Source organism: Somniosus microcephalus, chromosome 7 (assembly GCF_052327205.1).
Source record: "Somniosus microcephalus isolate GS21.2 chromosome 7, FLI_Smic_1.0, whole genome shotgun sequence".
Lineage (NCBI taxonomy): Eukaryota > Metazoa > Chordata > Chondrichthyes > Squaliformes > Somniosidae > Somniosus > Somniosus microcephalus.
Window position 1 is genome coordinate 240,539,357 of NC_140993.1, and position 16,145 is coordinate 240,555,501.

General features: G+C 47.1%; 2 protein-coding genes across 2 annotated transcripts in view; one reads left to right on the plus strand and one right to left on the minus strand.

Annotated features, from left to right (window-relative positions):
• LOC147115177 (fer-1-like protein 6) overlaps positions 1-16,145 on the plus strand; it is a 904,394-nt gene that overhangs the window by 626,445 nt on the left and 261,804 nt on the right. The window lies entirely within an intron of this gene.
• The window catches only part of LOC147115183 (fer-1-like protein 6), a gene marked incomplete at its 5' end in the record, with an annotated part of 214,587 nt that overhangs the window by 37,676 nt on the left and 160,766 nt on the right, over positions 1-16,145 (minus strand). Inside the window, one exon of the mRNA XM_085993912.1 lies at positions 1,324-1,458. Coding sequence (XP_085850038.1) covers positions 1,324-1,458 — 135 coding nt within the window. The remainder of the gene's footprint in view (positions 1-1,323; positions 1,459-16,145) is intronic.

Consider the following 16,145-nt stretch of genomic DNA (forward strand, 5'->3'; position numbering starts at 1 on the left):
AAGACCACATCTCTGACAACGCAGCCCTCCCTCAGTTCTACACTGAAGTGCCAGCCTCGATTATGTGCTAAAGTCCTGAAGTGGAGCTTGAACCCACATCCTTCTAATTGAGAGGCAAGAATTCTAGCACTGAGCCAAGCTGACAAGCTGAGAACTTGGGTCTGAGCAGATGGATTAATTGCCACCATGAGGCCACAAACTCTTTCCCTGGTAGGTTTATACAGATTGGATGGATGTATACTCACCAAAGAGCTGCATATTGTTTCTCAACAAACTGCGTGGAATCATTTTTATTTGCAAACTTTAATGAAGATACATACTCCACCAGCACCACTGAACGCCCGAGGTGACGAACTAATAGACATTTTTTAATTAAAAAAGAAATAACCTTTGTCATTGTGCCTCCAGCCAGACAGCAGGAACTTTTCCTTAAGCATTAGATGGAAAGCTGTAATGGGTTAATATTACATTGGCTCCCGGTCCAGCAATGCCTCGAATTTAAAATTCTCATCCTTGTTTTCAAATCGCTCCATGGCCTTGCCCCTCCCTATCTCTGTAACCTCCTCCAGCCATGCAACCCTCCGAGAGCTCTGCATTCCTCCAATTCTTGCCTCTTGCACATCCCCGATTTCCTTTGCCCCTCCATTGACGGCCGTGCCCTCAGCTGTCTGGGCCCTAAGCTCTGGAAATACCTCCCTAAACCTCTCCACCTCACCATCTCTCTCTCTTCCTTTATGATGTTCCTTAAAACCTACCTCTTTGACCTAGCATAATATCCCCTTATGTGGCATGGTGTCAAATTCTGTTTGATAACGCTCCTGTGAAGCACTTTGGGACGTTTTACTACATTAAAGGCGCTGTATAAATGCAAGTTGTTGTTGTTGTTGGGTAACTTAGTTAGTGTGCAAGTTTGAAGGTGTATCCAGTCCCTCTGTACACAGAGGATGACTTTTTCCATTCATAAAAATGTTTTTATAAAAAGAACAGGTCAACCCAAATCTCAAGTGTCAAAGTTCAAGTATTTGGCAAAATATTGTGTGTTGAGTTCAGAATACAGTTTGGTGTCTATCCATAGTTAAAACACGGTGATATAAAGCTGCTAAACTTTAGCTCCCACTATTTCATGACGTATCACATGTTATATTTTTGACGAGTCAATAAATGTGTCACACATCTCACCATAACACACAAAATGACTGGCTTACCAGCATTGCCTTATAAAGGAGGTGGGTCATATAAAAAGGTCACAAATCACATCAAATAATGGTTGAAGCTCTCAGCTGTCAGTAATCCAGGACACTGTACAGATAATATTTAAGTCACCTGTTCCATGCTTGGTTTGTCAGAGTGGTAGAGGGATCGTGATTCAACGTGCTCAGGAACCAATTTGTATTCAGTCCTAGCGATCACTGACCACTGGTGTAACACCTTTAAAGCCAGGTGTTCATGCGATTTCACCTCTTCACCTAGATTAAATACACAATGGAGTATGTTCAGATCATATGGAAATATTAGTGGTGGCTGAGTTACACACATGTTCTAAAAAATATAGAGAATAACAAGCTTTTCTGCTATAACAGATAAGAACAAAGGAACATTGAAAGATAATCATGGTCTTGTTTTCTTTGAGTATCACAATTATTTGTTTTATGTAGCATGTGTCATAGTATTAAGTCTTTGCAGATACACCTTGAGTTTAGGAAGCTGAGACTACTGCATGTGGCTTCCCTATTTTCAATTTCTCTTTTGTCTTCACCCACCTTCAACACTGCCTCAGTCCATCTGTCTGCGAAACCCCCCATTCACACCTTTGTCACGTCTAGGTTCAGTTATTCCAGAACTTTCCTGGCCAGCCTTCCATTCTCCACTCTACACGAATGTCAGCTCATCCAAAATTCTGCTGCCTCCTATCCTGCACAAAGTCTTGCTTGCCCATCCTCGCTGACCTACATAGGTTCCTGGTCCCTCAATGCCTCCAATTAAATTGATCATCCTTGTGTTTAAATCCATCCATGACCTCAACCTTCTCTATCTCTGTATCTTCCTCCAGCCTCCCCCGCCAACCCCCCCAAACCTGGTACTCTCATTGCCTGTGACTCCGGCTTCTTGTGCATCCACCCTGCCCCCACCCCCACCCCACCCTGTCCCCCAACCACCACCCCCCATCTTCACCCCACCATAAGTGGCCGTGCCTTCAACTACCTAGGTCCCACTCTTGGAAATTTTCTCCCTAAACCCCTCTGCCTCTCCACTTCCTTCTCCTTTAAGATCTTCCTTAAAACCCACCTCTGTAATTAAGCTTTTAGTCACTCTTCCTAATCTTTCCTATTTCCTCATGCCTCCATGAAGTGCCTTGGGACACCTTTATACTTTAAAGGCACGATATAAATACAAGTTGTTGGCCGGGATGTAGCTCATCTCGGTGGGTCCAGGGCGGGTGATGTCGGTGGCGGGTCCCGACCCCGCTGCTGGCTCCATCCCGCTGTCCAAAATGAATTTCCGTTGATTGGGCTAAACCTGCCCAGCGCGTTTGCCAGTCCAATTAGAGGAATCAGGTCTGGTGATGTCATTTCATCAGCCGTTATCAGCCGGTTTCCTTAAAGGGACCATGGCCAACTTTACTTTGACATTGGGCTGTCAGTGTTCTACAGCATTGAGGTGCTGCAAACACTGACAAGCACTGCACAGAGGTGCAGAGCTGCACCCAGGTTCTCCTATGACTACCCTCCATATGCTTAGGTAAGCGTGGATAGAGAGTGGAAAGTGGAAAGCCTGTAGAATCTGTGCTGGAAATTGACTGAGAAACAGCTTGTGACTGAGGCAAGTGATGATCTGTCAGGTGGGAGCTTTTACTGTACATTTGAATCATAGAATGGAATCATAAAATCATAAAATGGTTACAGCACAGAAGGAGGCCATTCAGCTCGTCGTGCCCGTCCCGGCTCTCAACAAGAGCACTTCAGCTAGTCTCACTCCCCCGCCCTTTCCCTGTAGCCCTGCAATTGTTTTTACCTTCAGGTACTTATCCAATTCCCTTTCGAAAGCCATGATTGAGTCTGCCTCCACCACCCTTTCAGGCAGTGCATTCCAGATCCTAACCACTCGCTGCGTAAATTTTTTTTTCCTCATGTCGCCTTTGGTTCTTTTGCCAATCACCTTGAATCTGTGTCCTTTGGTTCTCGACCCTTCTGCCAATGGGAACAGTTTCTATCTACTCTGTCTAGACCCCTCATGATTTTGAGTATATCAAATCTCCTCTCAACCGTCTCTGCTCTAAGGAGAATAACCCCAGCCTCTCCAGTTTATTCATGTAACTGAAGTCCCTCATCCATGCAATCATTTTCGTAAATCTTTTCTGCACCCTCTCTAAGGCCTTCACATCCTTCTTAAACCACAGTGCCCAGAATTGGATACAATACTCCAGTTGAGGCCGAACCAGTGTTTTATAAAGGTTCATCATAAATTCCTTGTTTTTCTACTCTATACCTCTATTTATGAAGCCCAGGATCCCGTAAGCATTTTTAACCACTTTCTCAACCTGCCCTGCCACCTTCAATGATTTGTGCACCTATACCCCCATGTCTCTCTGTTCATGCACCCTCTTTAGGATTGCACTGTGATGAAATATGTCATTCATCAGACTCTGTATTTAACTACACATATTGTATTGCCTGCTCCGGTGTTTTACCTTGTATTGTATATAGTGCACCGCCCCCTTTCTCCCCATTGGATGTGTCGGCTCCGCCCATACCTGGCCCTACTTAAGACAAGCCCAGGCTTGTCTTGCAGCAGAACAGCAGAACGCTAGGTGAAGACACAGGCATCTTTCTTTGCTAATAAAAGCCTTGTTTTATTCAGTTAACTTTGAGTATTGAAGTTATTGAGGCGTATCAATTTTATTAGCAAACTTTTAATGATGGATCAACTTTTGAAACCGGAATGCTTGGATTTGGACCCACATGCTTCGGGTGCATCGGCACGGTTTGGACACTGGTTCCAGTGCTTGGAATTTTTTATGGCCAACTCCGAAGCCGTCACAGCTTCTAAAGCCACCGGAGATGTGAAACTCGGGATCCTGCAGAATCGGGTAAGCCACCGGGTTTTTCCACTCATCCAAGACGCCGCCACCTACCTGGATGCCTGCAACATTCTAAAGGCCCACTATCAGCGGCCTACCAACGAGGTGTACGCCAGGCACCTGCTTGCTACCTGCACACAGCGACCCGGAGAGTCGCTAGAGGACTTTCTAGTCACCCTAAAAGTGCTTGGCAAAGACTGCAAATGCAAAGACGTGAAAGCCACGGTATACACAGACGAGCTTATTCGGGATGCCTTTATCGCAGGCCTTAGCTCTAATTACATCCGGCAGAGACTGCTAGAGAAAACGGGCCTAGATCTGACACAGGCTGTGGACACAGCGCGATCGCTGGATGTGGCTCAGAAGAACTCTGACTCCTACTCGTCAGGCCACGCGGCCCACGCCGCCTCTGCTTCCCCGCCCGGTAGCCCAACACCGTCGGGGCCCTGCTCTCCCCCCAGAAGCCCTACGACCGCCGCGACGCATCGGGGCCCCAAATGCTACTTCTGCGGGCAGCCGAAGCACACCAGGAACCTGTGCCCGGCGAAAGGCACCACCTGCTGTAAGTGCGGTAAGAAGGGGCACTTTGGGAAGGTGTGCAGAGGGAACCCCGCAGGCAAAACCGCCGCCGCCGCGTGCGCGCCGTGGGAGCGGCCATCTTGGACGCCATCTTGTCCGACCTCGTGGGGTCCGCCATCTCGCGAGCAGACATCGTGGACGCCATCTTACCCGGCCTCGTGTGGCCCACCATCTTGTCCCGATCAGGGCCCTACAGTGGCGTCGATCACAGTGGACAAGTCCAGACCGCACCCACTATCCAAATCGATGGTGGACATCGAGGTAAACGGGTGCAAGGTTAAATGTTTAATTGACAGCGGGAGCACAGAGAGCTTCATTCACCCTGGTCTGGTACAACGACTCTCTCTAACTATAGTCCCTACTCAGGGCACGATCTCTATGGCTGACAAAACCCAGATATCGACTATTGCGGGTTACTGCGCGGTACGATTGTCCGTTAAAGGCACTGTATATAATAATTTTAAACTGTTAATTATGAAGGATTTATGTGTGAGCGTGATCTTGGGCCTGGATTTTCAGTGCCACCACCAAAGCATCACGCTCAATTTCGGTGGGACCCAGCCGCCCCTCACAGTGTGCGGTCTGGCTACCCTGAAGGTAAAGCCGCCTTCGCTATTCGCGAACCTTACCCCTAACTGCCGGCCAATAGCGACCAAAAGCAGGAGGTACAGCTGGGAGGACAGGCGGTTTATCGCGACCGAGGTAGACAGGCTCCTGAGGGAGCGCATTATTGAACGCAGCAACAGCCCGTGGCACGCCCAAGTGGTGGTGGTGAGGGGTAGCAAGAAGAAGCGGATGGTGATTGACTATAGTCAAACAGTCAACATCTATACCCAACTAGACGCCTACCCGCTACCCCGCATATCCGAGATGGTGAACCAAATCACCCAATACCGGGTGTTCTCCACCATCGACCTCAAGTCAGCGTACCACCAGCTCCCTATCAGACCAGAGGACCGTTCGTACACCGCCTTCGAGGCAAATGGACGCCTCTACCAGTTCCTCAGAGTCCCCTTTGGGGGTGACGAATGGGGTCTCGGTCTTTCAGAGGGAGATGGACCGCATGGTCGATGACCACCACTTGCAGGCAACCTTCCCCTATCTCGACAACGTCACCATCTGCGGCCACAACCAACAGCACCACGACTCAAACCTCGCGAGGTTTCTGAAAACCGCACAAAAACTCAACCTCACCTACAACGAGGACAAGTGCGTTTTCAACACCACGTGCCTCTGCACACTAGGCAGCGTGGTGGAGAATGGGGAAATCGGACCAGACCCCGACCGATTGCGCCCCCTATGGGAGCTGCCCCTGCCCAACACTCCCAAAGCCCTGAAAAGGTGCCTGGGGTTATTCTCGTATTATGCCCAATGGGTCCCCAACTACTCCGATAAAGCCCGCCCCCTCTTGAAAGCATCCTCTTTCCCGCTCTCTGCTGAGGCCCATGCTGCCTTCAAAAGCATTAAGCAGGATATTGAGCGGGCCACGCTACAGGCAGTGGACGAGAACACTCCCTTTCAAGTGGAAAGTGATGCGTCTGACTTTGCCTTGGCGGCCACCCTCAACCAGGCGGGGCGGCCCGTAGCTTTCTTCTCGAGGACCCTCCAGGGGCCCGAGATCAGACACTCCTCCGTGGAAAAGGAGGCCCAAGCCATCGTGGAGGCAGTGCGCCACTGGCGGCACTACCTAGCCGGCAAACGCTTCACCCTACTTACCGACCAGCGGTCGGTAGCGTTTATGTTCAATAATAAACAGAGGGGGAAGATTAAAAATGATAAGATTCTTAGGTGGCGGATCGAGCTCTCCACCTTCGAGTACGACATCATATACCGGCCGGGGGCCCTTAACGAATCCCCCGACGCCCTCTCACGAGGGATGTGTGCCAACGCCACCGGGGATCGGCTACAGACCCTCCACAACGACCTCTGCCACCCAGGGGTCACATGGCTGTTCCACTTCATAAAGTCCCGCAACTTACCCTACTCGATTGAGGAAGTTCGGTCCCTGACCAGGAACTGCCGCACTTGCGCTGAGTGCAAGCCTCGGTTCTACCACCCTGATAGAGCCCACCTAATCAAAGCTACACGGCCCTTTGAGCGGCTTAGCTTAGATTTCAAGAGCCCCCTCCCGTCCGTCGACCGCAATGTTTACTTCCTGAACATTGTGGACGAATACTCCCGTTTCCCATTCGCCTTCCCCTGCCCAGACATGACCAGTGCCACGGTCATTAAATGCCTCAACAGCCTGTTCTGCCTGTTCGGTATGCCAAGCTATATCCACACGGGTAGGGGGGCGTCCTTCATGAGCGAAGAGCTACGCCAGTACATGCTGTCCAAGGGGATTGCCATGAGCCGTACCACCAGCTACAACCCCCGGGGTAATGGTCAGGTGGAGCAAGAGAACGGGACAGTATGGAGGGCAGTCACCCTAACTCTAAGGACCAAGGGCCTCCCTATCTCCTGCTGGCAGGAAGTCCTCCCAGATGTGCTCCACTCAATACGGTCACTATTGTGTACCGCCACTAATGCCACGCCTCATGAGCTAATGTTTGTGTTTCCCCGGAAATCCACCTCAGGCGTATCCATACCGTCATGGCTCTCCACCCCAGGTCCGGTACTTTTGCGGAAGCATGTGAGGGGCCACAAGACGGACCCTCTCGTGGAGCCAGTGCACCTGCTCCACGCCAACCCACAATATGCGTATGTCTGGCACGCCGACGGTCGGGAGGACACTGTGTCCATAAAAGACCTCGCCCCAGCCGGTAACAACAGCAACAACGACAATGACTACAACAACAACAGCAACAACGACAACAACCACAACAACTATTACCCACCCACTCCACCCACTATTCTTTCATCACCCCCGGAAGAACACCAGCCAACGGTACCCCCACCACCTACTCCTTCAACAACCTCGGTGGCGCCCCCGGCAGAGACCCAGGAGGTCACCCGGGACACCCAGCCGGCACCCGCGGCACCGCAACCGTTACGTCGGTCACAGAGGACTATCACACCCCCGGACAGACTAAATCTGTAGAAGGGGTGAATGTGATGAAATATGTCATTCATCAGACTCTGTATTTAACTGCACATATTGTATTGCCTGCTCCAGTGTTTTACCTTCTGTATTGTATATAGTGCACCGCCCCCTTTCTCCCCATTGGATGTGTCGGCTCCGCCCATACCTGGCCCTACTTAAGACAAGCCCAGGCTTGTCTTGCAGCAGAACAGCAGAACGCTAGGCGAAGCTAGGTGAAGACACAGGCATCTTTCTTTGCTAATAAAAGCCTTGTTTTATTCAGTTAACTTTGAGTCTTGAAGTTATTGAGGCGCATCATGTACCCTTTAGTTCATATTGCCTCTCCTCGTTCTTCCTACCAAAATGTATCACTTCACACTTTTCTGCATTAAATTTCATCTGCCATGTGTCAGCCCATTTCACCAGCCTGTCTATATCTTCTTGAAGTGCATCACTATCCTCCTCACTGTTCACTATACTTCCAAGTTTCGTGTCATCTGCAAATTTTGAAATTGTGCCCTGTACACCCACGTCCAAATCATTAATATATATCAAGAAAAGCAGTGGTCCAAGTACTGACCCCTGGGGAACACCACTGTATACCTTCCTCCAGTCCGAAAACAACCGTTCACCACTACTCTGTTTCCTATCACTTAGCCAATTTCATATCCATGCTGCCACTGTCCCTTTTATTCCATGGGCTTCAACTTTGCTGGCAAGCCTATTATGTGCCACTTTATCAAATGTCTTTTGAAAGTCCATGTACACCACATCAACCGCATTGCCCTCATCTAAAATTTCAATCAAGTTAGTTAAACACGATTTACCTTTAACAAATCCGTGCTGGCTTTCCTTAATTAATCCACACTTGTCCAAGTGACTGTTAACTTTGTCCCTGATTATCGTTTCCAAAAGCTTCCCCGCTACTGAGGTTAAGCTGACTGGTCTGTAGTTGCTGGGTTTATCCATGCACCCTTTTTTGAACAAGGGCGTAACATTTGCAATTCTCCAGTCCTCTGGCACCACCCCCCCGTATCTAAGGAGGATCGGAAGATTATGGCGAGTACCTCCATGATTTCCTCCTTAACCTCCCTCAGCATCCTAGGATGCATCCCAGCCGGTCCTGGTGACTTATTTACTTTAACTTCAGCCAGCCTTTCTAGTACCTCCTCTATCAATTCTTATCTCATCCAGTATGTCCACTACCTCCTCTTTCACTATGACTTTGGCAGCATCTTCTTCCTTGGTGAAGACAGATGCAAAGTATTCATTTAGTACCTCAGCTATGCCCTCTGCCTCCATGAGTAGGTCTCCCTTTTGGTCCCTAATCGGCCCCACTCCCCCTCTTACTGCACTTTTACTATTTATATGCCGATAGAAGACTTTTTGATTACCTTTAATGTTGGCTGCCATTCTATTCTCATACCCGCTCTTTGCCCCTCTTATTTCCTTTTTCACTCCCCCTCTGAACTTTCTATATTCAGCCTGGTTCTCACTTGTATTCTCAACCTGACATCTGTCATATGCCCCCTTTTTCTGCTTCATCTTACTCTCTATCTCTTTCATCATCCAGGGAGCTCTGGCTTCAGTTGCCCTACCTTTCCACCTCGTGGGAATGTACCTCGACTGTACCTTGCTTTGTGCATTGAGTGCTGTTGGTGTTTTGCTAAGTGGGAGAAAAATCATTTAAGTGTATTTTGTGAATTTTAGTGTGTTAAGAAGTCAATTATTTGAAGTAAGTTTAATTTTTTAAGGGTTTTTTAAACTCTTGGGCAGTTTAAACCGGAAGTAGAATCCGGGTATAAAAGGGGAGGGGCTAGTGCAGTGCACGGAGTGCTTTGTGCATTGAGTGCTGTTGGAGTTTTGCTAAGTGGGAGAAAAATCATTTAAGTGTATTTTGTGAATTTTAGTGTGTTAAGAAGTCAATTATTTGAAGTAAGTTTAATTTTTTAAGGGTTTTTTAAACTCTTGGGCAGTTTAAACTGGAAGTAGAATCCGGGTATAAAAGGGGAGGGGCTAGTGCCGTGCACGGAGTGAGAGTTCGGATAAGTGGGAGGTGAGGGTGTGTTTTTTGCTCTGTTTTGTTCCCCACTCCCAGGCTTAGACAGCACTGCGGAGGCGGAGCAGCGAGACGAGTCAACCAAACAGGCCCCACAGACAGTATTCAAGGAGGAGGTTGGTGATCAGCTGGTTGGTTGGTTTTTTTCCTTCTCTTCTCTTTTATACCTTTAAGTTGGTAAGTCCTATTGAATAGTGGTGTGATATTATCATATATATCCGGGCAGGGTCTTCATAACTAATAATAAGAAATTTAATTAATTATATAGAATGGAGCAGGTGATGTGTTACTGTTGCGAGATGTGGGAGCCGGTGAACCCCATTGAGGCTCACGGTGATTACATCTGCGACAAGTGTTTGCTGCTAGAGGAACTCAAGTTCCATGTTATGGAGCTTGAGACCAAGCTTCAGACACTGCGACACATCAGGGAGGGGGAGAAGTTCCTGGACTCTATGTTTCAGGAGATGGTCACACCTATGAAGTTAATTACTGCAGATGTAATCCGTGGTCAGGGACAGGACGCTGTGACTACGAGTGAGGAAGGTACAGGGATCCAGGATGTAGTGTTGAAGGAGACGCAGCCCTTGTTCTTGTCCAGCAGGATCGAGGTTCTTACTCCCTGTGAGGGTGGGAGCGGGGACTGCAGGGAGGATGAGCAACCTGGCCACAGCACCGTGGTACAGGGGGCCATTCAAGTGGAGGGAGTAAAAAGAAATGTTGTAGTGGTAGGGGATAGTATCATTAGGGGGATAGATAGGGTTCTCTGCAGTCAAGAGCGGGAGTCCCAAAGGTTGTGTTGCCTGCCTGGTGCCAGGGTTAAGGACATCTCTTCTGGGCTGGAAAGAAACTTGGAGTGGGAGGGGGAGGATCCTGTTGTCGTGGTCCATGTTGGCACAAACGACGTAGATAGGACAAGGAAGACGGTTCTGTTAAAGGAGTATGAGCAGCTAGGGGTCAAATTAAAAAACAGAACCTCAAGGGTAATAATCTCTGGGTTATTACCTGAGCCACGAGCGAATTTGGCTAGGATAAATAAAATTAAAGAGTTAAATGCGTGGCTCAAAGACTGGTGTGGGAGAAATGGGTTTTGCTTCTTGGGACACTGGCACCAGTACTGGGACAGGAGGGAGCTGTTCTGTTGGGACGGACTCCACTTGGCCAGTGCTGGGACTAGAGTCCTGGCGAATCATATAACCAGGGCTGTAGAGAGGGCTTTAAACTAATTAGTTGGGGGGAGGTTTCTAGAGAGCAAATAATAGAAATGACAACAGAGAAGGTCATAGACTTAGGTAGCAGTGGGGGAATTAAAAAACAGAATGTGTCAGGAAGGGACAGAAGGTATGGAGTAAAAAGTAAAGTACTAAAAAGGGAAAAAACAGGAACTAAGTGTTACAAAACATATTTGAAAGTTCTTTATCTGAATGCACGTAGCATTCGTAACAAAATGAATGAGTTAACGGCACAAATAATGACATATGGGTATGATCTTGTGGCCATTACAGAAACATGGCTGCAGGGTGACCATGACTGGGAATTAAACATACCAGGTTATTTAACAATCAGGAAGGACAGGCAGGAAGGGAGAGGAGGTGGGGTGGCTATGTTAATAAAGGAAGGAATCACTATAATACAGAGAAATGATATTGGGTCAAAGGAGCAGGATAGTGAAACAGTTTGGGTGGAGATGAGGAATAATAAGGGGAAAAAAACACTAGTGGGTGTAGTCTATAGGCCTCCAAACAGTTGCAACTCTGTTGGACGGAGTATTAATCAGGAAATAGTTGAGGCTTGTAATAAGGGAACAGCTATAATTATGGGGGATTTTAATTATCATATTAACTGGACAAATCAAATTGGGCAGAGCAGCCTTGAGGATGAGTTCATTGAGTGTATTAGGGATGGGTTTCTTGAGCAGTATGTAACTGAACCGACCAGGGGGCAAGCAACCTTAGATTTGGTCCTGTGTAATGAGACAGGATTAATTAAAAATGTCCTAGTAAAGGATCCCCTTGGAATGAGTGACCATAACATGGTTGAGTTCCATATTCAATTAGAGGGTGAGAAGTTTGGATCTCAAACAAGCGTGCTGAGCTTGAATAAAGGAGACTATGAAGGTATGAGAGCGGAATTAATTAGAGTGGACTGGGAAAATAGATTAAAGGGTAAGACGGTACATGACCAGTGGTGTACATTTAAGGAGTTATTTTACAACTTCCAAAAAATATATGTTCCACTGAGGAAAAAAGGGTATAAAAGAAAAGATAGCCATCCGTGGCTAAGTAAAGTAATTAAGGATAGTATCCGACTAAAAACAAGGGCATATAAGGTAGCCAAATCTAGTGGGAGGATGGAAGATTGGGAAGTCTTTAAAAGACAGCAAAAAATAACTAAAAGATTGATTAAGAAAGGGAAGATAGATTATGAAAGTAAATTAGCAAAAAATATAAAAACAGACAGTAAAAGTTTCTATAGTTATATAAAAAGAAAAAGGGTGGCTAAAGTAAATGTTGGTCCCTTAGAGGATGAGACCGGGAAATTAATGGTGGGAAACATGGAGATGGCAAAAACACTGAACAATTATTTTGTATCAGTCTTTACAGTAGAGGACACTAAGAATATCCCAACACTGGACAAACAGGGGGCTCTAGGGGGGGGAGGAACTAAATACGATTAAAATCACTAAGGAAGTGGTACTTGGTAAAATAATGGGACTCAAGGCGGATAAATCCCCTGGACCTGATGGCTTGCATCCTAGGGTCTTGAGGGAAGTAACGGTAGGGATTGTGGATGCATTGGTAATAATTTTCCAAAACTCACTGGACTCAGCAAAGGTCCCGGCAGATTGGAAAACTGCTAATGTAACACCCTTATTTAAAAAGGGTAGTAGGCAGAAGGCTGGAAACTATAGACCTGTTAGCCTAACATCTGTGGTTGGTAAAATGTTAGAGTCCATTATTAAGGAGACAGTAACGGGACATTTGGATAAACATAATTTAATAGGACAAACTCAGCATGGTTTCATGAAGGGGAAGTCATGTTTGACAAATTTGCTTGAGTTTTTTGAGGAAGTAACATACAGGGTGAATAAAGGGAAACCAGTGGACGTAGTGTATTTAGACTTCCAAAAGGCATTTGACAAGGTGCCACACAAAAGATTATTGCTCAAGATAATAAATCACGGGATTGGGGGTAATATTCTGGCGTGGGTGGAGGATTGGCTCTCTAACAGAAAGCAGAGAGTTGGGATAAATGGTTCGTTCTCAGACTGGCAATCAGTAACTAGTGGTGTTCCGCAGGGGTCAGTGCTGGGTCCCCAGCTCTTTACAATCTATATTAACGATTTGGAGGAGGGGACCGAGTGTAACATATCAAAGTTTGCAGATGATACAAAGATGGGACGGAAAGTAGTGAGTGAGGAGGACATAAAAAACCTGCAAAGGGACATAGACAGGCTAAGTAAGTGGGCAGAGATTTGGCAGATGGAATACAATACTGGAAAGTGTGAGGTTATGCACTTTGGCAGGAAAAATCATAGAGCAAGTTATTATCTTAATGGCAAGAAACTGGAAAGTACTGTAGTACAAAGGGATCTGGGGGTCCTGGTGCACGAAACTCAAAAAGTTAGTATGCAGGTGCAGCAAGTGATTAAGGCGGCCAATGGAATGTTGGCTTTTATTGCTAGGGGGATGGAATATAAAAACAGGGAGGTATTGCTGCAGTTGTACAAGGTATTGGTGAGACCGCACCTGGAATACTGCATACAGTTTTGGTGTCCATACTTAAGAAAAGACTACTTGCTCTCGAGTCAGTACAAAGAAGGTTCACTCGGTTAATCCCGGGGATGAGGGGGTGGTCATATGAGGAGAGGTTGAGTAGATTGGGACTCTACTCATTGGAGTTCAGAAGAATGAGAGGCGATCTTATTGAAACATATAAGATTGTGAAGGGGCTTGATCGGGTGGATGCGGTGAGGATGTTCCCAATGATGGGTGAAACTAGAACTAGGGGGCATAATCTTAAAATAAGGGGCTGCTCATTCAAAACTGAGATGAGGAGAAACTTCTTCACTCAGAGGGTGGTAGGTTTGTGGAATTTGCTGCCCCAGAAAGCTGTGGAAGCTACATCATTAAATAAATTTAAAACAGAAATAGATAGTTTCCTAGAAGTAAAGGGAATTAAGGGTTACGGGGAGCGGGCAGGAAATTGGACATGAGTCTAGGTTCGGAATGGTCATGGCCCTGTGGGTAGTGGAGTGGGCCCAGGGGCCGTGTAGCCTTGTTCTGCTCCTACTGTGTTCTAATTCTGTGTTAGATTTCAGGAGATGGTTTTATTCCTGTTCCTGGCTGGGGTGGAGATTGCCTTTACAGAAGGTAAGTACTGTAGAAAATATAGGGACAGAGTGATCTCCTGGAAGAATTTCGATCGCCTAGATGGGTCGGAGAGGAATTTCCCAGATTTTTTTCTCCCAAATTGGCCATTGGGTCTTTATCTGGTTTTTCGCCTCTCCCGGGAGATCACATGGGTTCAGGTGGATGCAGAGTGATAGAAGATTTGAGGTTAGGATCAGATCAGCCATGATCTTATTGAATGGTGGAGCAGGCTCGAGGGGCCGATTGGCCTACTCCTGCTCCTATTTCTTATGTTCTTATTATGTACCTGAACCATCTCTTTAAAGGCAGCCCATTGTTTGATTACAGTTTTGCCTGCCAATCTTTGATTCCAATTTACCCGGGCCAGATCCGTTCTCAAGCCACTGAAATTTGCCCTCCTCCAATTAAGTATTTTTACTCTAGATGGCTCCTTGTCCTTTTCCATAGTTAATCTAAACCTTATGATACTATGATCACTGTTCCCTAAATGTTCCCCCACTGACACTTGTTCCACTTGACCCACCTCATTCCCCAGAACCAGATCCAGCAATGCCTCCTTCCTCATTGGACCAGAAAAATATTTGTATTCTCTCTCTTAGTCTGACCCCACCTAATACCTCTCCTGAACACACTTCAGAAATTCTTCCCCATCTTTACACTATTATTATCCCAGTCTATATTATGATAATTGCAGTCACCCATTATTACTACTCTATAGTTCTTGCACCTCTGTAATTTCCCTGCAAATTTGCTCCTCTATATCTTTCCCATTAGTTGGTGGCCTATAGAATACACCTAGTAGTTTAATGGCACCTCAATTATTTCTCAATTCTAACCAAATAGATTCTGTCCTTGACCCCTCCAGGACATCCTCTCTCTCTAGCACTGTAACATTCTCTTTAACCAATACTGCCACCCCACCTCCTTTCTTTCCTTCCCTATCTTTCCTGAACACCTTATATCCAGGAATATTTAAAACCCAATTCTGCCCTTTTTTGAGCCAGGTCTCAGTTATCGCCACAACATCATATTCCCATGTGGCTATTTGCACCTGCATCTCACCAACCTTATTTACCACGCTTCGTGCATTTATGCACATGCACTGTAAACCTGTCTTAGACCTTCTTGTATTCTCTCTTAGTCTGACCTCACCTAATACCGTACTATTTCTTACTCTAGTGCTATCTGTCTCTCCCACTCATTTGTGCATTTTGTTTCTCTTTTCTAATGCTACATCCTGTGCCCATTCCCCTGCCAAATTAGTCTAAGCCCTCCCCAACAGCACTAGCAAACCCCCCGCGAGGACATTGGTTCTGGCTCTGTTGAGGTGCAACCCCTCCGGCCTGTACAGGTCCCACCTCCCCCAGGTCCCAATGTCCCAGGAATCTGAAGCCCTCCCTCCTGCACCTGCACTATGCACGGTGGCATAGTGGTTAGCACTGTTGCCTCACAGCGCCAGGGACCCGGGTTCAAATCCGGCCTCGGGTGACTGTCTGTGTGGAGTTTGCACATTCTCCCTGTGTTTGCGTGGGTTTTCTCCGGGTGCTCCGGTTTCCTCCCACAGTCCAAAGATGTGCGGGTTAGGTTGATTGGCCATGATAAAAAATTGGCCCTCAGTGTTAGGGTGGATTAAATACGTGGGGTTACGGGGTTACGGGGATAGGGCTTGGGTGGGATGGCTGTCGGTGTAGGGACCGGGTGCTAGGGTTTGGATGATCAGCCATGATCTCGTTGAATGGCGGAGCAGGCTCGAAGGGCCGAATGGCCTACTCCTGCTCCTATCTTCTATGTTTCTATGTATCTCTCCAGCCACGCAGTCATCTGCTCTATCCTCCTATTTTTATACTCACTAGCTCGTGGCACAGGGAGTAGTTTGGAGATTACTACCTTTGAGGTCCTGCTTTTTAATCTCTTTCCTAGCTCCCTAAAAGCTGCCTGCAGGATCTCATCCCTTTTTCTACCTATGTCGTTGGTACCAATATGGACCATGACCTCTGGCTGTTCACCCTCCCCCCTCAGAGTGTCCTGCAGCCGCTC